The 25,401-nt window shown below is 50.1% G+C and overlaps 1 protein-coding gene across 2 annotated transcripts in view; it reads left to right on the top strand.

Annotated features, from left to right (window-relative positions):
• LOC139546213 (neuropilin-2-like) overlaps window positions 1–25,401 on the top strand; it is a 314,353-nt gene that overhangs the window by 107,538 nt on the left and 181,414 nt on the right. For both annotated transcript variants that reach the window (XM_071354338.1, XM_071354337.1), the window contains exons 5-6: window positions 14,570–14,725; window positions 16,002–16,171. In XM_071354338.1, the coding sequence (XP_071210439.1) occupies window positions 14,570–14,725; window positions 16,002–16,171 (326 nt within the window). The remainder of the gene's footprint in view (window positions 1–14,569; window positions 14,726–16,001; window positions 16,172–25,401) is intronic.

The following is a 25,401-nucleotide window of genomic DNA, read 5'->3' as shown; positions in this document are numbered from 1 at the left end:
CTACTGGGAGAAATTCCACAGTGTGCCATCACAGCAGCAAGATTTGTGACCTGTTGCCACAAGAAAAGGGCAACCAGTGAAGAACAAACACCACTGTAAATACAACCCATATTTATGTTTATTTATTTTAACTTGTGTGCTTTAACCATTTGTACATTGTTACAACACTGCATATATATAATATGACATTTGTAATGTCTTTATTGTTTTGAAACTTCTGTATGTGTAATGTTTACTGTTCATTTTTATTGTTTATTTGACTTTTGTATATTACCTACCTCACTTGCTTTGGCAATGTTAACACATGTTTCCCATGCCAATAAAGCCCCTTGAATTGAATTGAATTGAATTGAGAGAGAGAGAGAGAGAGGGGTAGAGGGAGAGAGCGAGAGAGAGGGGTAGAGGGAGAGAGCGAGAGAGAGGGGTAGAGGGAGAGAGCGAGAGAGAGGGGTAGAGAGAGAAAGCGAGAGAGAGAGAGAGGGGTAGAGGGAGAGAGCGAGAGAGAGGGGTAGAGGGAGAGAGCGAGAGAGAGGGGTAGAGGGAGAGAGCGAGAGAGAGAGAGAGGGGTAGAGAGAGAAAGCGAGAGAGAGGGGTAGAGAGAGAAAGCGAGAGAGAGAGAGAGGGGTAGAGGGAGAGAGCGAGAGAGAGAGAGAGGGGTAGAGGGAGAGAGAGAGAGAGCAGGCGGCCCTCATCGTGGCTTTCATCTTCCAACGCTCCACTACTAAAATAGCTGTAACAAAAACCAGGCTGAATAGCAACCTGGGCTTTGATAGGGAGACTGGTATGGTACTGGGCTGGTGAGGAGACTGGTATGATACTGGGCTGGTGAGGAGACTGGTATGATACTGGGCTGGTGAGGAGACTGGTATGATACTGGGCTGGTGAGGAGACTGGTATGATACTGGGCTGGTGAGGAGACTGGTATGGTACTGGGCTGGTGAGGAGACTGGTATGATACTGGGCTGGTGGGGAGACTGGTATGATACTGGGCTGGTGAAGAGACTGGTATGATACTGGGCTGGTGAGGAGACTGGTATGATACTGGGCTGGTGAGGAGACTGGTATGGTACTGGGCTGGTGAAGAGACTGGTATGATACTGGGCTGGTGAGACTGGTATGATACTGGGCTGGTGGGACTGGTATGATACGGGGCTGGTGAAGAGACTGGTATGGTACTGGGCTGGTGAGACTGGTATGATACTGGGCTGGTGGGACTGGTATGATGCTGGGCTGGTGGGACTGGTATGGTACTGGGCTGGTGAGGAGACTGGTATGATACTGGGCTGGTGAGGAGACTGGTATGATACTGGAATGGTGAGACTGGTATGATACTGGGCTGGAGAGGAGACTGGTATGATACTGGAATGGTGAGACTGGTATGATACTGGGCTGGTTAGACTGGTTTGGTACTGGGCTGGTGGGACTGGTATGATACTGGGCTGGTGGGACTGGTATGATACTGGGCTGGTGAGACTGGTATGATACTGGGCTGGAGAGGAGACTGGTATGGTACTGGGCTGGTGAGACTGGTATGATACTGGGCTGGTGGGACTGGTATGATACGGGGCTGGTGAAGAGACTGGTATGGTACTGGGCTGGTGAGACTGGTATGATACTGGGCTGGTGGGACTGGTATGATGCTGGGCTGGTGGGAGTGTTATGGTACTGGGCTGGTGAGGAGACTGGTATGATACTGGGCTGGTGAGGAGACTGGTATGATACTGGGCTGGTGAGACTGGTATGATACTGGGCTGGTGAGACTGGTATGATACTGGGCTGGTGGGACTGGTATGATACGGGGCTGGTGAAGAGACTGGTATGGTACTGGGCTGGTGAGACTGGTATGATACTGGGCTGGTGGGACTGGTATGATGCTGGGCTGGTGGGACTGGTATGGTACTGGGCTGGTGAGGAGACTGGTATGATACTGGGCTGGTGAGGAGACTGGTATGATACTGGGCTGGTGAGACTGGTATGATACTGGGCTGGTGAGACTGGTATGATACTGGGCTGGTGAGACTGGTATGATACTGGGCTGGTGAAGAGACTGGTATGATACTGGGCTGGTGAGGAGACTGGTATGATACTGGGCTGGTGATGAGACTGGTATGATACTGGGCTGGTGAGGAGACTGGTATGATACTGGGCTGGTGAGGAGACTGGTATGATACTGGGCTGGTGAGGAGACTGGTATGATACTGGGCTGGTGGGGAGACTGGTATGGTACTGGGCTGGTGAGGAGACTTGTATGGTACTGGGGTGGTGAGGAGACTGGTATGATACTGGGCTGGTGAGACTGATATGGAACTGGGCTGGTGAGGAGAATGGTATGATACTGGGCTGGTGAGACTGGTATGGACCTGGGCTGGTGAGGAGACTGGTATGATACTGGGCTGGTGAGGAGACTGGTATGGTACTGGGCTGGTGAGGAGACTTGTATGGTACTGGGGTGGTGAGGAGACTGGTATGATACTGGGCTGGTGAGACTGGTATGGAACTGGGCTGGTGAGACTGGTATGATACTGGGCTGGTGAGGAGACTGGTATGATACTGGGCTGGTGAGACTGGTATGGAACTGGGCTGGTGGGACTGTTATGATACGTGGCTGGTGAAGAGACTGGTATGGTACTGGGCTGGTGAGACTGTTATGGTACTGGGCTGGTGAGACTGGTATGATACGTGGCTGGTGAAGAGACTGGTATGGTACTGGGCTGGTGAGACTGTTATGGTACTGGGCTGGTGAGACTGGTATGATACTGGGCTGGTGAGACTGGTATGATACTGGGCTGGTGAGACTGGTATGATACTGGGCTGGTGGGACTGGTATGATACTGGGCTGTTGAGACTGGTATGGTACTGGGCTGGTGAGACTGGTATGATACTGGGCTGGTGGGACTGGTATGATACTGGAATGGTGAGGAGACTGGTATGATACTGGGCTGGTGAGGACACTGGTATGATACTGAGCTGGTGAGACTGGTATGATACTGGGCTGGTGAGGAGACTGGTATGATACTGGGCTGGTGAGGAGACTGGTATGATACTGGGCTGGTGTGGAGACTGGTATGGTACTTGGCTGGTGAGGAGACTGGTATGATACTGGGCTGGTGAAACTGGTATGATACTGGGCTGGTGAGACTGGTTTGATACTGGGCTGGTGAGACTGGTATGATACATGGCTGGAGAGGAGACTGGCATGATACTGGGCTGGTGAGACTGGTATTAAACTGGGCTGGTGAGGAGACTGGTATGGTACTTGGCTGGTGAGGAGACTGGTATGATACTGGGCTGGTGAGACTGGTATGATACTGGGCTGGTGAGACTGGTATGATACTGGTCTGGTGAGGAGACTGGTATGGTACTGGCCTGGTGAGGAGACTGGTATGGTACTGGGCTGGTGGGACTGGTATGATACTGGGCTGGTGTGGAGACTGGTATGGTACTTGGCTGGTGAGGAGACTGGTATGATACTGGGCTGGTGAGACTGGTATGATACTGGGCTGGTGAGACTGGTTTGATACTGGGCTGGTGAGACTGGTATGATGCTGGGCTGGTGGGACTGGTTTGATACGGGGCTGGTGATGAGACTGGAATGGTACTGGGCTGGTGAGACGTATGTTACTGGGCTGGTGAGACTTGTATGATACTGGGCTGGTGTGACTGGTATGGTACTGGGCTGGTGAGACTGGTATGATACTGGGCTGGTGGGACTGGTATGATACGGGGCTGGTGAAGAGACTGGTATGGTACTGGGCTGGTGATGAGACTGGTATGGTACTGGGCTGGTGAGACTGGTATGATACTGGGCTGGTGGGACTGGTATGATACTGGGCTGGTGGGACTGGTATGATACTGGGCTGGTGATGAGACTGGTATGGTACTGGGCTGGTGATGAGACTGGTATGATACTGAGCTGGTGAGACTGGTATGATACTGGGCTGGTGAGACTGGTATGATACTGGGCTGGTGAGGAGACTGGTATGATACTGGGCTGGTGTGGAGACTGGTATAGTATTTGGCTGGTGAGGAGACTGGTATGATACTGGGCTGGTGAGACTGGTATGATACTGGGCTGGTGAGACTGGTTTGATACTGGGCTGGTGAGACTGGTATGATACAGGGCTGGAGAGGAGACTGGTATGGTACTGGGCTGGTGAGGCTGGTATTAAACTGGGCTGGTGAGGAGACTGGTATGATACTGGGCTGGTGAGACTGGTATGATACTGGGCTGGTGAGGGGACTGGTATGATACTGGGCTGGTGAGACTGGTATGATACTGGGCTGGTGAGACTGGTATGATACGTGGCTGGTGAAGAGACTGGTATGGTACTGGGCTGGTGAGACTGTTATGGTACTGGGCTGGTGAGACTGGTATGATACTGGGCTGGTGGGACTGGTATGATACGGGGCTGGTGAAAAGACTGGTATGGTACTGGGCTGGTGAGACTGGTATGGTACTGGGCTGGTGAGACTGGTATGATACTGGGCTGGTGGGACTGGTATGATACGGGGCTGGTGATGAGACTGGTATGATACTGGGCTGGTGATGAGACTGGTATGATACTGGGCTGGTGAGGAGACTGGTATGATACTGGGCTGGTGAGGAGACTGGTATGATACTGGGCTGGTGAGGAGACTGGTATGATACTGGGCTGGTGAGGAGACTGGTATGATACTGGGCTGGTGAGGAGACTGGTATGATACTGGGCTGGTGAGGAGACTGGTATGATACTGGGCTGGTGAGGAGACTGGTATGATACTGGGCTGGTGAGGAGACTGGTATGATACTGGGCTGGTGAGGAGACTGGTATGATACTGGGCTGGTGAGGAGACTGGTATGATACTGGGCTGGTGAGGAGACTGGTATGATACTGGGCTGGTGAGGAGACTGGTATGATACTGGGCTGGTGAGGAGACTGGTATGATACTGGGCTGGTGAGGAGACTGGTATGATACTGGGCTGGTGAAGAGACTGGTATGATACTGGGCTGGTGAAGAGACTGGTATGATACTGGGCTGGTGAAGAGACTGGTATGATACTGGGCTGGTGAAGAGACTGGTATGATACTGGGCTGGTGAGGAGACTGGTATGATACTGGGCTGGTGAGGAGACTGGTATGGTACTGGGCTGGTGAAGAGACTGGTATGATACTGGGCTGGTGAGACTGGTATGATACTGGGCTGGTGGGACTGGTATGATACGGGGCTGGTGAAGAGACTGGTATGGTACTGGGCTGGTGAGACTGGTATGATACTGGGCTGGTGGGACTGGTATGATGCTGGGCTGGTGGGACTGGTATGGTACTGGGCTGGTGAGGAGACTGGTATGATACTGGGCTGGTGAGGAGACTGGTATGATACTGGAATGGTGAGACTGGTATGATACTGGGCTGGAGAGGAGACTGGTATGATACTGGAATGGTGAGACTGGTATGATACTGGGCTGGTTAGACTGGTTTGGTACTGGGCTGGTGGGACTGGTATGATACTGGGCTGGTGGGACTGGTATGATACTGGGCTGGTGAGACTGGTATGATACTGGGCTGGAGAGGAGACTGGTATGGTACTGGGCTGGTGAGACTGGTATGATACTGGGCTGGTGGGACTGGTATGATACGGGGCTGGTGAAGAGACTGGTATGGTACTGGGCTGGTGAGACTGGTATGATACTGGGCTGGTGGGACTGGTATGATGCTGGGCTGGTGGGAGTGGTATGGTACTGGGCTGGTGAGGAGACTGGTATGATACTGGGCTGGTGAGGAGACTGGTATGATACTGGGCTGGTGAGACTGGTATGATACTGGGCTGGTGAGACTGGTATGATACTGGGCTGGTGGGACTGGTATGATACGGGGCTGGTGAAGAGACTGGTATGGTACTGGGCTGGTGAGACTGGTATGATACTGGGCTGGTGGGACTGGTATGATGCTGGGCTGGTGGGACTGGTATGGTACTGGGCTGGTGAGGAGACTGGTATGATACTGGGCTGGTGAGGAGACTGGTATGATACTGGGCTGGTGAGACTGGTATGATACTGGGCTGGTGAGACTGGTATGATACTGGGCTGGTGAGACTGGTATGATACTGGGCTGGTGAAGAGACTGGTATGATACTGGGCTGGTGAGGAGACTGGTATGATACTGGGCTGGTGATGAGACTGGTATGATACTGGGCTGGTGAGGAGACTGGTATGATACTGGGCTGGTGAGGAGACTGGTATGATACTGGGCTGGTGAGGAGACTGGTATGATACTGGGCTGGTGGGGAGACTGGTATGGTACTGGGCTGGTGAGGAGACTTGTATGGTACTGGGGTGGTGAGGAGACTGGTATGATACTGGGCTGGTGAGACTGATATGGAACTGGGCTGGTGAGGAGAATGGTATGATACTGGGCTGGTGAGACTGGTATGGACCTGGGCTGGTGAGGAGACTGGTATGATACTGGGCTGGTGAGGAGACTGGTATGGTACTGGGCTGGTGAGGAGACTTGTATGGTACTGGGGTGGTGAGGAGACTGGTATGATACTGGGCTGGTGAGACTGGTATGGAACTGGGCTGGTGAGACTGGTATGATACTGGGCTGGTGAGGAGACTGGTATGATACTGGGCTGGTGAGACTGGTATGGAACTGGGCTGGTGGGACTGTTATGATACGTGGCTGGTGAAGAGACTGGTATGGTACTGGGCTGGTGAGACTGTTATGGTACTGGGCTGGTGAGACTGGTATGATACGTGGCTGGTGAAGAGACTGGTATGGTACTGGGCTGGTGAGACTGTTATGGTACTGGGCTGGTGAGACTGGTATGATACTGGGCTGGTGAGACTGGTATGATACTGGGCTGGTGAGACTGGTATGATACTGGGCTGGTGGGACTGGTATGATACTGGGCTGTTGAGACTGGTATGGTACTGGGCTGGTGAGACTGGTATGATACTGGGCTGGTGGGACTGGTATGATACTGGAATGGTGAGGAGACTGGTATGATACTGGGCTGGTGAGGACACTGGTATGATACTGAGCTGGTGAGACTGGTATGATACTGGGCTGGTGAGGAGACTGGTATGATACTGGGCTGGTGAGGAGACTGGTATGATACTGGGCTGGTGTGGAGACTGGTATGGTACTTGGCTGGTGAGGAGACTGGTATGATACTGGGCTGGTGAAACTGGTATGATACTGGGCTGGTGAGACTGGTTTGATACTGGGCTGGTGAGACTGGTATGATACATGGCTGGAGAGGAGACTGGCATGATACTGGGCTGGTGAGACTGGTATTAAACTGGGCTGGTGAGGAGACTGGTATGGTACTTGGCTGGTGAGGAGACTGGTATGATACTGGGCTGGTGAGACTGGTATGATACTGGGCTGGTGAGACTGGTATGATACTGGTCTGGTGAGGAGACTGGTATGGTACTGGCCTGGTGAGGAGACTGGTATGGTACTGGGCTGGTGGGACTGGTATGATACTGGGCTGGTGTGGAGACTGGTATGGTACTTGGCTGGTGAGGAGACTGGTATGATACTGGGCTGGTGAGACTGGTATGATACTGGGCTGGTGAGACTGGTTTGATACTGGGCTGGTGAGACTGGTATGATGCTGGGCTGGTGGGACTGGTTTGATACGGGGCTGGTGATGAGACTGGAATGGTACTGGGCTGGTGAGACGTATGTTACTGGGCTGGTGAGACTTGTATGATACTGGGCTGGTGTGACTGGTATGGTACTGGGCTGGTGAGACTGGTATGATACTGGGCTGGTGGGACTGGTATGATACGGGGCTGGTGAAGAGACTGGTATGGTACTGGGCTGGTGATGAGACTGGTATGGTACTGGGCTGGTGAGACTGGTATGATACTGGGCTGGTGGGACTGGTATGATACTGGGCTGGTGGGACTGGTATGATACTGGGCTGGTGATGAGACTGGTATGGTACTGGGCTGGTGATGAGACTGGTATGATACTGAGCTGGTGAGACTGGTATGATACTGGGCTGGTGAGACTGGTATGATACTGGGCTGGTGAGGAGACTGGTATGATACTGGGCTGGTGTGGAGACTGGTATAGTATTTGGCTGGTGAGGAGACTGGTATGATACTGGGCTGGTGAGACTGGTATGATACTGGGCTGGTGAGACTGGTTTGATACTGGGCTGGTGAGACTGGTATGATACAGGGCTGGAGAGGAGACTGGTATGGTACTGGGCTGGTGAGGCTGGTATTAAACTGGGCTGGTGAGGAGACTGGTATGATACTGGGCTGGTGAGACTGGTATGATACTGGGCTGGTGAGGGGACTGGTATGATACTGGGCTGGTGAGACTGGTATGATACTGGGCTGGTGAGACTGGTATGATACGTGGCTGGTGAAGAGACTGGTATGGTACTGGGCTGGTGAGACTGTTATGGTACTGGGCTGGTGAGACTGGTATGATACTGGGCTGGTGGGACTGGTATGATACGGGGCTGGTGAAAAGACTGGTATGGTACTGGGCTGGTGAGACTGGTATGGTACTGGGCTGGTGAGACTGGTATGATACTGGGCTGGTGGGACTGGTATGATACGGGGCTGGTGATGAGACTGGTATGATACTGGGCTGGTGATGAGACTGGTATGATACTGGGCTGGTGAGGAGACTGGTATGATACTGGGCTGGTGAGGAGACTGGTATGATACTGAGCTGGTGAGACTGGTATGATACTGGGCTGGTGAGACTGGTATGATACTGGGCTGGTGAAGAGACTGGTATGGTACTGGGCTGGTGATGAGACTGGTATGATACTGGGCTGGTGATGAGACTGGTATGATACTGGGCTGGTGAGGAGACTGGTATGATACTGGGCTGGTGAGGAGACTGGTATGGTACTGGGCTGGTGAGGAGACTTGTATGGTACTGGGCTGGTGAGACTGATATGGAACTGGGGTGGTGAGGAGACTGGTATGATACTGGGCTGGTGAGACTGATATGGAACTGGGCTGGTGAGGAGAATGGTATGATACTGGGATGGTGAGACTGGTATGGACCTGGGCTGGTGAGGAGAATGGTATGATACTGGGCTGGTGAGACTGGTATGGACCTGGGCTGGTGAGGAGAATGGTATGATACTGGGCTGGTGAGACTGGTATGATACTGGGCTGGTGAGACTGGTATGGAACTGGGCTGGTGAGGAGACTGGCATGACACTTGGCTGGTAAGGAGACTGGTATGGTACTGGGCTGGTGAGACTGGTATGATACTGGGCTGGTGAGACTGGTATGATACGTGGCTGGTGAAGAGACTGGTATGGTACTGGGCTGGTGAGACTGTTATGGTACTGGGCTGGTGAGACTGGTTTGATACTGGGCTGGTGAGACTGGTATGATACTGGGCTGGTGAGACTGGTATGATACGGGGCTGGTGAAGAGACTGGTATGGTACTGGGCTGGTGAGACTGGTATGGTCGTGGGCTGGTGAGACTGGTATGATACTGGGCTGGTGATGAGACTGGTATGATACTGGAATGGTGAGGAGACTGGTATGATACTGGGCTGGTGAGGAGACTGGTATGATACTGAGCTGGTGAGACTGGTATGATACTGGGCTGGTGAGGAGACTGGTATGATACTGGGCTGGTGTGGAGATTGGTATGATACTGGGCTGGTGTGGAGACTGGTATGATACTGGGCTGGTGAAACTGGTATGATACTGGGCTGGTGAGACTGGTATGATACTGGGCTGGTGAGACCGGTTTGATACTGGGCTGGTGAGACTGGTATGATACAGGGCTGGAGAGGAGACTGGCATGATACTGGGCTGGTGAGACTGGTATTAAACTGGGCTGGTGAGGAGACTGGTATGATACTGGGCTGGTGAGATTGGAATGGTACTGGGCTGGTGAGACTGGTATGATACTTGGCTGGTGAGGAGACTGGTATGGTACTGGCCTGGTGAGGAGACTGGTATGGTACTGGGCTGGTGGGACTGGTATGATACTGGCTTGGTGAGGCAACTGGTATGATACAGGGCTGGTGAGGAGACTGGTATAATACTGGGCTGTTGCGGAGACTGGTATGGTACTGGGCTGGTGAGACTGGTATGATACTGGCTTGGTGAGGCACCTGTTTTGATACAGGGCTGGTGAGGAGACTGGCATGATACTGGGCTGGTGATGAGACTAGTATGATACTGGGCTGTAGAGGAGACTGGTATGATACTGGGCTGGTGAGGAGACTGGTATGATACTGGGTTGGTGAGGAGACTGGTATGATACTGGGCTGGTGAGGAGACTGGTATGATACGTGGCTGGTGAAGAGACTGGTATGGTACTGGGCTGGTGAGACTGTTATTGTACTGGGCTGGTGAGACTGGTATGATACTGGGCTGGTGAGACTGGTATGATACTGGGCTGGTGAGAGTGGTATGATACGTTGCTGGTTAAGAGACTGGTAAGGTACTGGGCTGGTGAGACTGTTATGGTACTGGGCTGGTGAGACTGGTATGATACTGGGCTGGTGAGACTGGTATGATACTGGGCTGGTGAGACTGGTTTGATCCTGGGCTGGTGAGACTGGTATGATGCTGGGCTGGTGAGGAGACTGGTATGGTACTGGGCTGGTGAGACTGGTATGATACTGGGCTGGTGAGGAGACTGGTATGATACTGGGCTGGTGAGACGTATGTTACTGGGCTGGTGAGACTGGTATGATACTGGGCTGGTGAGACTGGTATGGTACTGGGCTGGTGAGACTGTTATGATACTGGGCTGGTGGGACTGGTATGATACGGGGCTGGTGAAGAGACTGGTATGGTACTGGGCTGGTGAGACTGGTATGATACTGGGCTGGTGAGACTGGTATGATACTGGGCTGGTGAGGAGACTGGTATGATACTGGGCTGGTGTGGAGACTGGTATAGTATTTGGCTGGTGAGGAGACTGGTATGATACTGGGCTGGTGAGACTGGTATGATACTGGGCTTGTGAGACTGGTATGATACAGGGCTGGAGAGGAGACTGGTATGGTACTGGGCTGGTGAGGCTGGTATTAAACTGGGCTGGTGAGGAGACTGGTATGATACTGGGCTGGTGAGGAGACTGGTATGATACTGGGTTGGTGAGGAGACTGGTATGGTACTGGCCTGGTGAGTAGACTGGTATGATACTGGGCTGGTGAGACTGGTATGGTACTGGGCTGGTGAGACTGGTATGATACTGGGCTGGTGAGACTGGTATGATACGGGGCTGGTGAGGAGACTGGTATGATACTGGGCTGGTGAGGCAACTGGTATGATACAGGGCTGGTGAGGAGACTGGTATGATACTGGGCTGGTGAGGAGACTGGTATGATACTGGGCTGGTGAGGAGACTGGTATGATACTGGGCTGGTGAAGAGACTGGTATCGTACTGGGCTGGTGATACTGTTATGGTACTGGGCTGGTGAGACTGGTATGATACTGGGCTGGTGAGACTGGTTTAATACTGGCTTGGTGAGACTGTTATGATACAGGGCTGGAGAGGAGACTGGCATGATCCTGGGCTGGTGAGACTGGTATGATGCTGGGCTGGTGAGTAGACTGGTATGGTACTGGGCTGGTGAGGAGACTGGTATGATACTGGGCTGGTGAGACTGGTATGATACTGGGCTGGTGAGACTGGTATGATGCTGGGCTGGTGAGGAGACTGGTATGATACTGGGCTGGTGAGGAGACTGGTATGATACTGGGCTGGTGAGGAGACTGGTATGATACTGGGCTGGTGAGGAGACTGGTATGATACTGGGCTGGTGAGACTGGTATGATACTGGCTTGGTGAGGCAACTGGTATGATACTGGGCTGGTGAGACTGGTATGATACTGTGCTGGAGAGGAGACTGGTATGATACGGGGCTGGTGAGACTGGTATGATACTGAGCTGGTGAGGAGACTGGTATGGTACTGGGCTGGTGAGACTGTTATGGTACTGGGCTGGTGATGAGACTGGTATGATACTGGGCTGGTGAGACTGGTATGATACTGGGCTGGTGAGACTGGTTTGATCCTGGGCTGGTTAGGAGACTGGTATGATACTGGGCTGGTGAGACTGGTATGATACTGGGCTGCTGGTGAGACTGGTATGATACTGGGCTGGTGAGGAGACTGGTATGATACTGGGCTTGTATGGTATGATATGGTGTGATACTGGGCTGGTATGGTATGATCTTGGGCTTGTATGGTATGATATTGTATGATTCTCGGCTGGTATGATCTGGTATGATACTGGGCTGGTATGGTATGGTATGATACTGGGCTTGGATGTATGATACTGGGCTGGTATGGTATGATACTGGTATTATACTAGGCTGGTTTGGTATGATATTGTATGATACTGGGCTGGTATGGTATGATACTGGGCTGGTAATGTATGATACTGGTATTGTACTGGGCTGGGATGGTATGATACTGGTATGATATTGTATAATACTGGGCTGGTATGGTATGATACTGGTATTATACTGGGTTGGGATGGTATGATACTGTGCTGGTATGGTATGATACTGGTATGATACTGGGCTGGTATGGTATGATACTGGGCTAGTATGGTATTATTTGGTATGATACTGGGCTGGTGTGGTATTATACTGTGCTGGGATGGTATGATATGGTATTCTACTGGGCTGTGATGGTATGATATGGTATTATACTGGGCTGTGATGGTATGATACGGTATGATTCTGGGCTGATATGGTATGATTCTGGGCTGGTATGGTATGATATGGTATGATTCTGGGCTGGTATGGTATGATATGGTATGATTCTGGGCTGGTATGATATGGTATGATTCTGGGCTGGTATGATATGGTATGATTCTGGGCTGGTATGGTATGATACTGGGCTAGTATGGTTTTATTTGGTATGATACTGGGCTGGTGTGGTATGATACTGGGCTGGTATGGTATGATATGGTATTATACTGTGCTGGGATGGTATGATATGGTATTCTACTGGGCTGTGATGGTATGATATGGTATTATACTGGGCTGTGATGGTATGATACGGTATGATTCTGAGCTGATATGGTATGATTCTGGGCTGGTATGGTATGATATGGTATGATTCTGGGCTGGTATGGTATGATATGGTATGATTCTGGGCTGGTATGATATGGTATGATTCTGGGCTGGTATGATATGGTATGATTCTGGGCTGGTATGGTATGATACTGGGCTAGTATGGTATTATTTGGTATGATACTGGGCTGGTGTGGTATGATACTGGGCTAGTATGGTTTGGTATGATACTGGGCTGGTGTGGTATGATACTGGGCTGGTATGGTATGATATGGTATTATACTGTGCTGGGATGGTATGATATGGTATTCTACTGGGCTGTGATGGTATGATATGGTATTATACTGGGCTGTGATGGTATGATACGGTATGATTCTGGGCTGATATGGTATGATATGGTATGATTCTGGGCTGGTATGGAATGATATGGTATGATTCTGGGCTGGTATGATATGGTATGATTCTGGGCTGGTATGATATGGTATGATTCTGGGCTGGTATGGTATGATATGGTATGATTCTGGGCTGGGATGGTATGATATGGTATGATTCTGGGCTGGTATGGTATGATATGGTATGATTCTGGGCTGGTATGATATGGTATGATTCTGGGCTGGTATGATATGGTATGATTCTGGGCTGGTATGGTATGATACTGGGCTAGAATGGTATTATTTGGTATGATTCTGGGCTGGTATGGTATGATATGGTATGATTCTGGGCTGGTATGATATGGTATGATTCTGGGCTGGTATGATATGGTATTATTCTGGGCTGGGATGGTATGATATGATATGATTCTGGGCTGGTATGGTATGATCTGGGCTGGCCGTCCGTTCCTGGGAGTGAGTGAGAAAGAGAGAGAGGCTGTGAGCTGCAAGATGAATATATTATCCCATAGGCATGTCCCCTATGCCCCCCCCCCCCCCCCCACCGCCTCCCCCCCTACAGCCACAGAGTCCTAAATCACACACAACACAAAGTCCTGGAATTAAGAGTTGTTAGAAAAGAGAATTAGTGGAGAGAAAGAAGAGAAAGCAAAGGGGAATGACTTGGTCCTGGGGATCAAGTGAACGGACGGCAGTGAAAGAAAGCGTTTCTAATCTGGAGACGGAAGAAGAGGAGAGGAGGAGTGAGAAAGAACACCTCGCCCCTCATTAAAACCCAATTCCTTTTTCATGTGGCATTAGATAGAGAGATGGAAGGAGGATGAAGGGATGGATAATGCATCCTTTCCCCAGTGGGACCTATATAGCCTGCCCTGTCTTCTGAGAAATCCCAGGCCTAAGCTAGGGCTCGCCTCTCTTGTCAATAAAACAGGATTTATCTTATTACTAACTAACTTCCTGGCTGAGAATTCCTGATGATTAATAGTAAAGCCTGTTGTTTATGGGGTGCTGAGGCGAGGCAGGGGTTACTGATGTTGGCTAGTGTGTTATGTTCTGATAAGCTATTTTATGTTATTTTATGTTTGTTATTTTATGTTTGTTATTTTATGTTTTGTACGCTATGCTTCTAATGACCGTCTCTTGGGTATGTGTTTGCAGTGGGTCCTCTGATAGGACGTTACTGCGGAACTAAGATCCCTCCGGAGATGACGTCGTCTACAGGTATCCTGTCTCTGTCCTTCCACACGGACATGGCCGTGGCCAAAGATGGCTTCTCTGCTCGCTACAACATGACACACAAAGAAGTCAGCGACAGTAAGTACGGGACCAGTCGGTACCTGACGGAGATCTGTCTGTTTCTCCTTTCTATTTAGAAAGGAGTGTTCTTATTGTGCAGTTTTATTTTCCTGATGTCCCCCTTTTTCACATGAACAAGAACATGCGTGTTGGTGCGTGTTAGTGCGTGTTGGTGCGTTTTAATATGTGTTAGTGCGTGTTGGTGCGTGTTGGTGCGTGTTGGTGCGTGTTGGTGAGTGTTGGTGAGTGTTGGTGAGTGTTGGTGAGTGTTGGTGAGTGTTGGTGTGTGTTGGTGAGTGTTGGTGAGTGTTGGTGAGTGTTGGTGAGTGTTGGTGAGTGTTGGTGAGTGTTGGTGAGTGTTGGTGAGTGTTGGTGAGTGTTGGTGAGTGTTGGTGTGTGTTGGTGAGTGTTGGTGAGTGTTGGTGAGTGTTGGTGAGTGTTGGTGAGTGTTGGTGTGTGTTGGTGAGTGTTGGTGAGTGTTGGTGCGTGTTGGTGCGTGTTGGTGAGTGTTGGTGCGTGTTGGTGCGTGTTGGTGAGTGTTGGTGCGTGTTGGTGCGTGTTGGTGAGTGTTAGTGCGTGTTGGTGAGTGTTGGTGAGTGTTGGTGAGTGTTGGTGAGTGTTGGTGAGTGTTGGTGAGTGTTGGTGAGTGTTGGTGAGTGTTGGTGAGTGTTGGTGTGTGTTGGTGCGTGTTGGTGAGTGTTGGTGCGTGTTGGTGCGTGTTGGTGAGTGTTGGTGCGTGTTGGTGAGCGTGGTGGTGGGTGAGTGTTGGTGAGGTGGCGGTGTTGGTGAGTGTTGGTGAGTGTTGGCGTGAGTGCGTGTTGGTGAGTGTTGGTGCGGGGGAGTGTTGGTGCGTGTGGGCGGGGTGCAGGGTGCGTGTTGGTGAGTGTTGGTGAGTGTTGGTGAGTGTTGGTGCGTGTTGGTGAGTGTTGGTGCGTGTTGGTGAGTGTTGGTGAGTGTTAGTGCGTGTTGGTGAGTGTTGGTGAGTGTTGGTGAGTGTTGGTGTGTGTTGGTGAGTGTTGGTGAGTGTTAGTGCGTGTTGTTGCGTGTTGTTGCGTGTTTGTGCGTGTTGGTGCGTGTTGGTGCGTGTTGGTGCGTGTTGTTGCGTGTTGTTGCGTGTTTGTGCGTGTTGGTGCGTGTTGGTGCGTGTTGGTGCGTGTTGGTGCGTGTTGTTGCGTGTTTGTGCGTGTTGGTGCGTGTTAGTTAATCCTGCTCTCTTCAGTTCTTTATTTAACTGTCCACCTCTATCAATCCCGTAAATCAAATCATAAATTGATCCCTGTCTCTCCTCCCCCAGCTTTCCACTGCAGTAACGCATTAGGCCTGGAGTCAGGGAAGATCTCTGACTCCCAGATAACTGCCTCCTCGTCCTTTTACGACAACACCTGGTTGCCACGGCAAGCCCGTCTCAACAACAATAACAACGCGTGGACCCCAAACGAGGACAGCAGCAAAGAGTTCATCCAGGTGAGAGGTCAGGCTAAACCTCCATGTTGATTGGCTATGGTAAACCTCCATGTTAAATGACTATGGTAAACCTCCATGTTAAATGACTATGGTAAACCTCCATGTTAAATGACTATGGTAAACCTCCATGTTAAATGACTATGTTAAAACCTCCATGTTAAATGACTATGGTAAACCTCCATGTTAAATGACTATGGTAAACCTCCATGTTGAATGACTATGGTAAACCTCCATGTTAAATGACTATGTTAAAACCTCCATGTTAAATGACTATGGTAAAACCTCCATGTTAAATGACTATGGTAAACCTACATGTTAAATGACTATGGCAAACCTCCATGTTAAATGACTATGGTAAACCTCCATGTTAAATGACTATGGCAAACCTCCATGTTAAATGACTATGGTAAACCTCCATGTTAAATGACTATGGTAAACCTCCATGTTAAATGACTATGGTAAACCTCCATGTTAAATGACTATGGTAAACCTCCATGTTAAATGACTATGGTAAACCTCCATGTTAAATGACTATGGTAAACCTCCATGTTGAATGACTATGGTAAACCTCCATGTTAAATGACTATGGTAAACCTCCATGTTAAATGACTATGGTAAACCTCCATGTTAAATGACTATGGTAAACCTCCATGTTAAATGACTATGGTAAACCTCCATGTTAAATGACTATGGTAAACCTCAAGACATTGTTTCCATCTCGCAGGCATTGGGCTGTCTGAGTTATGACTAGCCTATCACAACCATGAGAGGATTGTGTGTGTGTGTGTGCGTGCGTGTGAGTGACCTCACTGAGACAGGAAGGTAGACAGTGCTCTAAATCGGGGTGGCCTACTCTCCGGCCAGGGGATGGAGAACCATGCTCACGGTGTACTTCTCCACAATGTGCCTTTGATTGAATCCCGGCCAATGTTTCTGGACACTTTCAGATGAGCCAGCTCCTATTTGGGATCTCTTTGTGGATAGTGGCCAGTAGCCAGTGGCCAGGGCTCTGTGGCAGTCTGTGGTAGTCTGTGGCGGTCTGTGGCAGTATGTGGCTGTCTGTGGCAGTCTGTGGCAGTCTGTGGCGGTCTCTGGCAGTCTGTGGCGGTCTGTGGCGGTCTGTGGTGGTCTGTGGCGGTCTGTGACAGTCTGTGACAGTCTGTGGCAGTCTGTGGCAGTCTGTGGCTGTCTGTGGCGGTCTGTGGCAGTATGTGGCTGTCTATGGCGGTCTGTGGCAGTATGTGGCTGTCTGTGGCAGTCTGTGGCAGTCTGTGGCGGTCTCTGGCAGTCTGTGGCGGTCTGTGGTGGTCTGTGGCGGTCTGTGACAGTCTGTGACAGTCTGTGACAGTCTGTGGCAGTCTGTGGCAGTCTGTGGCGGTCTGTGGCGGTCTGTGGCGGTCTGTGGCAGTCTGTGGCAGTCTGTGGCAGTATGTGGCAGTATGTGGCAGTCTGTGGCAGTGCAAAGGGGAAGGGAACACTCACTCTCTAACCAAAGTTCGTGAATTGAGGTGCAGACTGAAGTAAAGAGGAATTTCATCAACTCTTGGCGATAAAAGTTGCTTAGCCATCGTGGTTTTAGCAGTTGCTGTGGTAGTCTATGGTAGGCCCGGTGTTCCTTTTCCTACTGCACCTCTCCCTCCTCCACCTCTTTCTCCTCGTCTTCTTCCTTCTTTTTGGATAGCTGCCAGTACTGCGTATCGGGGTGACAGTTTGTAGCAGTCTGTGTTAGCCTCTAGCTGTCTGTGTTAACCTCTAGCTGTCTGTGTTAGCCTCTAGCTGTCTGTGTTAGCCTCTAGCTGTCTGTGTTAGCCTCTAGCTGTCTGTGTTAGCCTCTAGCTGTCTGTGTTAGCCTCTAGCTGTCTGTGTTAGCCCCTATCTGTCTGTGTTAGCCCCTAGCTGTCTGTGTTAGCCTCTAGCTGTCTGTGTTAACCTCTAGCTGCCTGTGTTAGCCCCTAGCTGTCTGTGTTAGCCCCTAGCTGTCTGTGTTAGCCTCTAGCTGTCTGTGTTAGCCTCTAGCTGTCTGTGTTAGCCTCTAGCTGTCTGTGTTAGCCTCTAGCTGTCTGTGTTAGCCCCTAGTTGTCTGTGTTAGCCTCTAGCTGTCTGTGTTTGCCTCTAGCTGTCTGTGTTAGCCCCTAGCTGTCTGTGTTAGCCTATAGGTCTGTGTTAGCCCCTAGCTGTCTGTGTTAGCCTCTAGCTGTCTGTGTTAACCTCTAGCTGTCTGTGTTAGCCTCTAGCTGTCTGTGTTAGCCTCTAGCTGTCTGTGTTAGCCTCTAGCTGTCTGTGTTGGCCTCTAGCTGTCTGTGTTAACCTTTAGCTGTCTGTGTTAGCCTCTAGCTGTCTGTGTTAGCCTCTAGCTCTCTGTGTTAGCCCCTAGCTGTCTGTGTTAGCCCCTAGCTGTCTGTGTTAGCCTCTAGCTGTCTGTGTTAGCCCCTAGCTCTCTGTGTTAGCCCCTAGCTGTCTGTGTTAGCCTCTAGCTGTCTGTGTTAGCCCCTAGCTCTCTGTGTTAGCCCCTAGCTGTCTGTGTTAGCCCCTAGCTGTCTGTGTTAGCCTCTAGCTGTCTGTGTTAGCCTCTAGCTGTCTGTGTTAGCCTCTAGCTGTCTGTGTTAGCCCCTAGCTGTCTGTGTTAGCCCCTAGCTGTCTGTGTTAGCCCATAGCTGTCTGTGTTAGCCTCTAGCTGTCTGTGTTAGCCCCTAGCTGCCTGCCTGCCTGCCTGCCTGCCTGCCTGCCTTCCTGTCTGTCTGCATGTCTGTCTGTCTGCCTGTATGTCTGCCTTTCTGCCTGTCTGACTGTTTGCCTCTCTGCCTGTCTGTCTGCCTTTTTGTCTCCCTGCCAGTCTCTCTCCCACCCTGCCTGCCAGTCTCTCTCCCACCCTGCCTTCCTCCCTGCCTCAGACAGCCCATCTTGACAAACAGCTGTCATAAATGCCAGCATGCCTCTCCAGCATACATCTTAAGCCCGGTCCCAAATGGCACCCTTTTGACCAGAAACCTATGGGAATAGGGGCACTGTGTAGGGTGTCATTTAGGACCTAACCGTAGAGATGCCAAAGGCATGTGTGTTACTGCAGTGCTGTGTGTTGGCTGAAGGGCTACGTGTGGCTGAGGTGCACTCGAGGTATGTTCAAATGTCAGTTTTACACAGAGACAGATAGAGACAGAGAGAGAGAGAGAGAGAGAGAGAGAAAGAGAGAGAGAGAGAGAGAGAGAGAGAGAGAGAGAGAGAGAGAGAGAGAGAGAGAATATTTATGTTTATTTATTTTAACTTGTGTGCTTTAACCATTTGTACATTGTTACAACACTGTATATATATAATATGACATTTGTCATGTCTTTATTGTTTTGAAACTTCTGTATGTGTAATGTTTACTGTTAATTTTTATTTTTTATTTCACTTTTGTATATTATCTACCTCACTTGCTTTGGCAATGTTAACACATGTTTCCCATGCCAATAAAGCCCCTTGAATTGAATTGAGAGAGAGAGAGAGAGAGAGAGAGAGAGAGAGAGAGAGAGAGAGAGAGAGAGAGAGAGAGAGAGAGAGAGAGAGAGAGAGAGAGAGAGAGAGAGAGAGAGAGAGAGAGAGAGAGAGAGAGAGAGAGAGAGAGAGAGAGAGAGAGAGAGGGGGGGGGAGGGAATGCATCCTCTTTCTATAGATAGGGTCGTCTTCTGGGGAGGAAGCCTGGAACAGCCTTTGCTGGCTGTTCCGACAGACAGACAGACAGACAGACAGACAGACAGACAAATATTTCTCTCTCTGTATCTCTCAATTCAATTCAAAGGAACTTTATTGGCATGGGAAGCATGTGTCTACATTGCCAAAGCAAGTGAAATAAACAATAAACAAAACAACGACGACAACAACAATCAGACATGAACAGTGAACAGTAAACACACACAACAAGAAGTAGTACATTTTTTTTGTTTTCTCATAATTTGGTTGGGTCTAATTGTACTGCTTTACTGGGAGTCTGTGGGGTCTGTTTGTGTTTGAGCCCCAGAACCAGCTGGCTGAGGAGACTCTCCTCTAGGTTCATCTCCTTGCTGGTTAGGGCCTTGTGATGGAAGGTTTGGGCATCGATTTTCCTTTAGGTCGTTGTGGAATTTAATCTGGATTTTGATAATTAGTGGGTATAATCCTAATTCTGCTCTGAATGCATGATTTGGGGTTTTGCTTTGTACGCAGATTATATTTTAGCAGAATTCTGCATGTAGAGTTTCAAATGTTTGTCCCATTTTGTGAATTCTTGGTCGCTGAGTGAACCCAGGCTGAGGTGAAGAGGACATTCAGCAACTCTTGGAGGGCATTGAAAGTTACTAAGCCGTCATGGTTTTGGCAGTTCCTACGGTCGTCTGTGGTGGGCCCTGAGTCTGTGGTGGGCCCTGAGTCTGTGGTGGGCCCTGAGTCTGTGGTGGGCCCTGAGTCTGTGGTGGGCCCTGAGTCTGTACATAGTCAAGGCTTTTCTTAGTTCTGGATCAGTCACGGGGGGTATTCTGACACTGGGTCTTGTAGCGTCATACCCAAGCTGTAATCGCTGCCAAAGGTGCTTCAGCAAAGTACTGAGTAAAGGGTCTGAATACTTATGTAAATGTGATATTTCAGTTTTTTTATTCGTTATAATTTTTGATAAAATGTTCTCAAAGGTTGTAACGTAACAGAATGTGGAAAAAGTCACGGGGTCTGAATACTCTGTACATTCCTGTTTTTCTAGATCTATGTGTTTTTGGTTGGACAGGTTTGTCAATGTCTTTCGTAGGTTTTTTGCGCTCTTCATCAAACCATTTCTCTCATTGCTGTTATTTTTTAATATGTCAGCTGATATGTCACATACACGGTTCAGGCTTTCTACTGCTCAGTTCACACCTTCACTAGGAAAACATTTTGTCCAGGAAGTTGTCTAGCGGGGATTTGTTGTTGCCCGCTTGTTCTTCGGTAGGTTTCTACACTATCTTCCTTACTTGTCTTGATAGCATGCAGTTTGCTGGACTTTTGGTATATGGTATTGCTCTGTTCAAGTAGGCTGTGATTTTGCTGTCGTGTGATAGGGGTGTCAGTGGGCTGACTGTGAACACTCTGAGAGACTCTGGGTTGAGGTATGACAGGAAGTTGTGACTCGGTTTTGTTGCTTATGTTGTCCTTGCATCTTGGGGAGGGAGTGCTGGAGGGCTACCTCCAAGGTAGGTGTTTGTCCCCCTGAGAGTGTCAGGTTCTTGTACAGTTCTGGTGTTGTTAGGTCACCACAGACTATGTGAAAATTGGAAACTGTCGATCTAGTTGATCTCCCTGGAGATGGAGAAATTATCTTTATTCAAGTTGAAGGATTATATAGAGGGAGGACATTTCTCTGGAGATCATTTCCTTATTTATTTCTAACCAAGTTTAAAATGTTCCTGTGTTGATTAATTTAATAGATGAGGTTATATCTGATCTAGTCCCTGTTTCACCCCTGGTAGTGTGGTGGATGGGACTACCAGCTCTCTGTAACCTAGAGGGCAACCAGTGGGTCCGTCTCCTCTATACCACCCACCTGGTAGTGTGGTGGATGGGACTACCAGCTCTCTGTAACCTAGAGGGCAACCAGTGGGTCCGTCTCCTCTATACCACCCACCTGGTAGTGTGGTGGATGGGACTACCAGCTCTCTGTAACCTAGAGGGCAACCAGTGGGTCCGTCTCCTCTATACCACCCACCTGGTAGTGTGGTGGATGGGACTACCAGCTCTCTGTAACCTAGAGGACAACCAGTGGGTCTGTCTCCTCTATACCACCCACCTGGTAGTGTGGTGGATGGGACTACCAGCTCTCTGTAACCTAGAGGGCAACCAGTGGGTCCGTCTCCTCTATACCACCCACCTGGTAGTGTGGTGGATGGGACTACCAGCTCTCTGTAACCTAGAGGGCAACCAGTGGGTCCGTCTCCTCTATACCACCCACCTGGTAGTGTGGTGGATGGGACTACCAGCTCTCTGTAACCTAGAGGGCAACCAGTGGGTCCGTCTCCTCTATACCACCCACCTGGTAGTGTGGTGGATGGGACTACCAGCTCCCTGTAACCTAGAGGGCAACCAGTGGGTCCGTCTCCTCTATACCACCCACCTGGTAGTGTGGTGGATGGGATTACCAGCTCTCTGTAACCTAGAGGGCAACCAGTGGGTCCGTCTCCTCTATACCACCCACCTGGTAGTGTGGTGGATGGGACTACCAGCTCTCTGTAACCTAGAGGACAACCAGTGGGTCCGTCTCCTCTATACCACCCACCTGGTAGTGTGGTGGATGGGACTACCAGCTCTCTGTAACCTAGAGGACAACCAGTGGGTTCGTCTCCTCTATACCACCCACCTGGTAGTGTGGTGGATGGGACTACCAGCTCTCTGTAACCTAGAGGGCAACCAGTGGGTCCGCCTCCTCTATACCACCCACCTGGTAGTGTGGTGGATGGGACTACCAGCTCTCTGTAACCTAGAGGGCAACCAGTGGGTCCGTCTCCTCTATACCACCCACCTGGTAGTGTGGTGGATGGGACTACCAGCTCTCTGTAACCTAGAGGGCAACCAGTGGGTCCGTCTCCTCTATACCACCCACCTGGTAGTGTGGTGGATGGGACTACCAGCTCTCTGTAACCTAGAGGGCAACCAGTGGGTCCGTCTCCTCTATACCACCCACCTGGTAGTGTGGTGGATGGGACTACCAGCTCTCTGTAACCTAGAGGACAACCAGTGGGTCCGTCTCCTCTATACCACCCACCTGGTAGTGTGGTGGATGGGACTACCAGCTCTCTGTAACCTAGAGGGCAACCAGTGGGTCTGTCTCCTCTATACCACCCACCTGGTAGTGTGGTGGATGGGACTACCAGCTCTCTGTAACCTAGAGGGCAACCAGTGGGTCCGTCTCCTCTATACCACCCACCTGGTAGTGTGGTGGATGGGACTACCAGCTCTCTGTAACCTAGAGGACAACCAGTGGGTCCGTCTCCTCTATACCACCCACCTGGTAGTGTGGTGGATGGGACTACCAGCTCTCTGTAACCTAGAGGGCAACCAGTGGGTCTGTCTCCTCTATACCACCCACCTGGTAGTGTGGTGGATGGGACTACCAGCTCTCTGTAACCTAGAGGACAACCAGTGGGTCTGTCTCCTCTATACCACCCACCTGGTAGTGTGGTGGATGGGACTACCAGCTCTCTGTAACCTAGAGGACAACCAGTGGGTCCATCTCCTCTATACCACCCACCTGGTAGTGTGGTGGATGGGACTACCAGCTCTCTGTAACCTAGAGGACAACCAGTGGGTCCATCTCCTCTATACCACCCACCTGGTAGTGTGGTGGATGGGACTACCAGCTCTCTGTAACCTAGAGGGCAACCAGTGGGTCCGTCTCCTCTATACCACCCACCTGGTAGTGTGGTGGATGGGACTACCAGCTCTCTGTAACCTAGAGGGCAACCAGTGGGTCTGTCTCCTCTATGATCTCTCTCTATCAAATCAAATCAAATCAAGTTTATTTTATATAGCCCTTCGTACATCTGCTAATATCTCGAAGTGCTGTACAGAAACCCAGCCTAAAACCCCAAACAGCAAGCAATGCAGGTGTAGAAGCACGGTGGCTAGGAAAAACTCCCTAGAAAGGCCAAAACCTAGGAAGAAACCTAGAGAGGAACCAGGCTATGAGGGGTGGCCAGTCCTCTTCTGGCTGTGCCGGGTGGAGATTATAACAGAACTATGCCAAGATGTTCAAAATGTTCATAAGTGACAAGCATGGTCAAATAATAATCATGAATAATTTTCAGTTGGCTTTTCATAGCCGATCATCAAGAGTTGAAAAACAGCAGGTCTGGGACAGGTAGGCGTTCCATAACCGCAGGCAGAACAGTTGAAACTGGAATAGCAGCAAGGCCAGGTGGACTGGGGACAGCAAGGAGTCATCATGCCCGGTGGTCCTGACGTATGGTCCTAGGGCTCAGGTCCATTAAGAGTTGATATAGATTCTCTATAATCTCTCTATATCATCCACCATGGTTCTTGGTTCTTGGTTCTTGTGAATTAAACTAAATAAAAATGTCAAAATCAAATTTGATTGGTCAAAAACATATTTAGCAGATGTCATTGCGGGTGTAACGAAATGCTTGTGTTTCTAGCTCTAACAGTGCAGTAGTATCTAACAATTCACAACAATACACACGAATCTAATAGTATAGTAATGGAATTAAGAAATATATACATTTTAGGATGAGCAATGTCGGAGAGAATTAGACTAAAATACAGTAGAATAGAATACAGTATTTACATATGAGATGAGTAAAGCAGTATGTAAACATTATTAAAGTGACTAGTGATTCCAAGTCTATCTATATGGGGAAGCAGCCTCTGAGGTGCAGGGTTGAGTAATCGGGTGGTAGCCGGCTAGTGATGGCTATTTAACAGTCTGATGGCTTTAAGATATAAGCTGATTTTCAGCCTTTCGGTCCCTGCTTTGATGCACCTGTACTGACCTCATCTTCTGGATGATAGCGGGGTGAACAGGCAGTGGCTCGGGTGGTTGATGTCCTTGATGATCTTTATGGCCTTCCTGTGACATCGGGTGCTGTAGGTGTCATGAAGGGCAGGTTGCTTGCCCCCGGTGATGCGTTGGGCAGACCTCACCACCCTCTGGAGAGCCCTGCGGTTGTGGGCGGTGCAGTTGCCGTACCAGACGGTGATACAGCACGACAGAATGCTCTCAATTGTGCATCTGTAAAAGTTTGTCAGGGTTTTAGGTGACAAGCCAAATTTCTTCAGCCTCCTGAGGTTGAAGAGGCACTATTGCGCCTTAGATAGAGGAGAGGGAGACAGAAACAGAGAGAGAGATAGAGAGGGAGACAGAAACAGAGAGAGTGGAAAGAGAGAGAGAGAGAGAGACGGAGAGAGAGAGAGAGAGAGGGAGACAGAAACAGAGAGAGAGATAGAGAGAGAGGGAGACAGAAACAAAGAGAGAGAGAGAGAGGGAGACAGAAACAGAGAGAGAGAGAGAGAGAGAGGGAGACAGAAACAAAGAGAGTGGAAAGAGAGAGAGAGAGACGGAGAGAGAGAGAGAGAGAGGGAGAGGAGAGAGAGAGAGAGGGAGAGGAGAGAGAGAGAGAGAGAGAGAGAGAGAGAGAGAGAGAGAGAGAGAGAGAGAGAGAGAGAGAGAGAGAGAGAGAGAGAGAGAGAGAGAGAGAGAGAGAGAAACAGAGAGAGAAACAGAGAGAGAGAGAGAAACA

This window comes from Salvelinus alpinus, chromosome 20 (assembly GCF_045679555.1).
Source record: "Salvelinus alpinus chromosome 20, SLU_Salpinus.1, whole genome shotgun sequence".
NCBI lineage: Eukaryota > Metazoa > Chordata > Actinopteri > Salmoniformes > Salmonidae > Salvelinus > Salvelinus alpinus.
The sequence above is the reverse complement of the archived record's forward strand: the minus strand, read 5'-3'. Positions and strand labels throughout refer to the sequence as shown.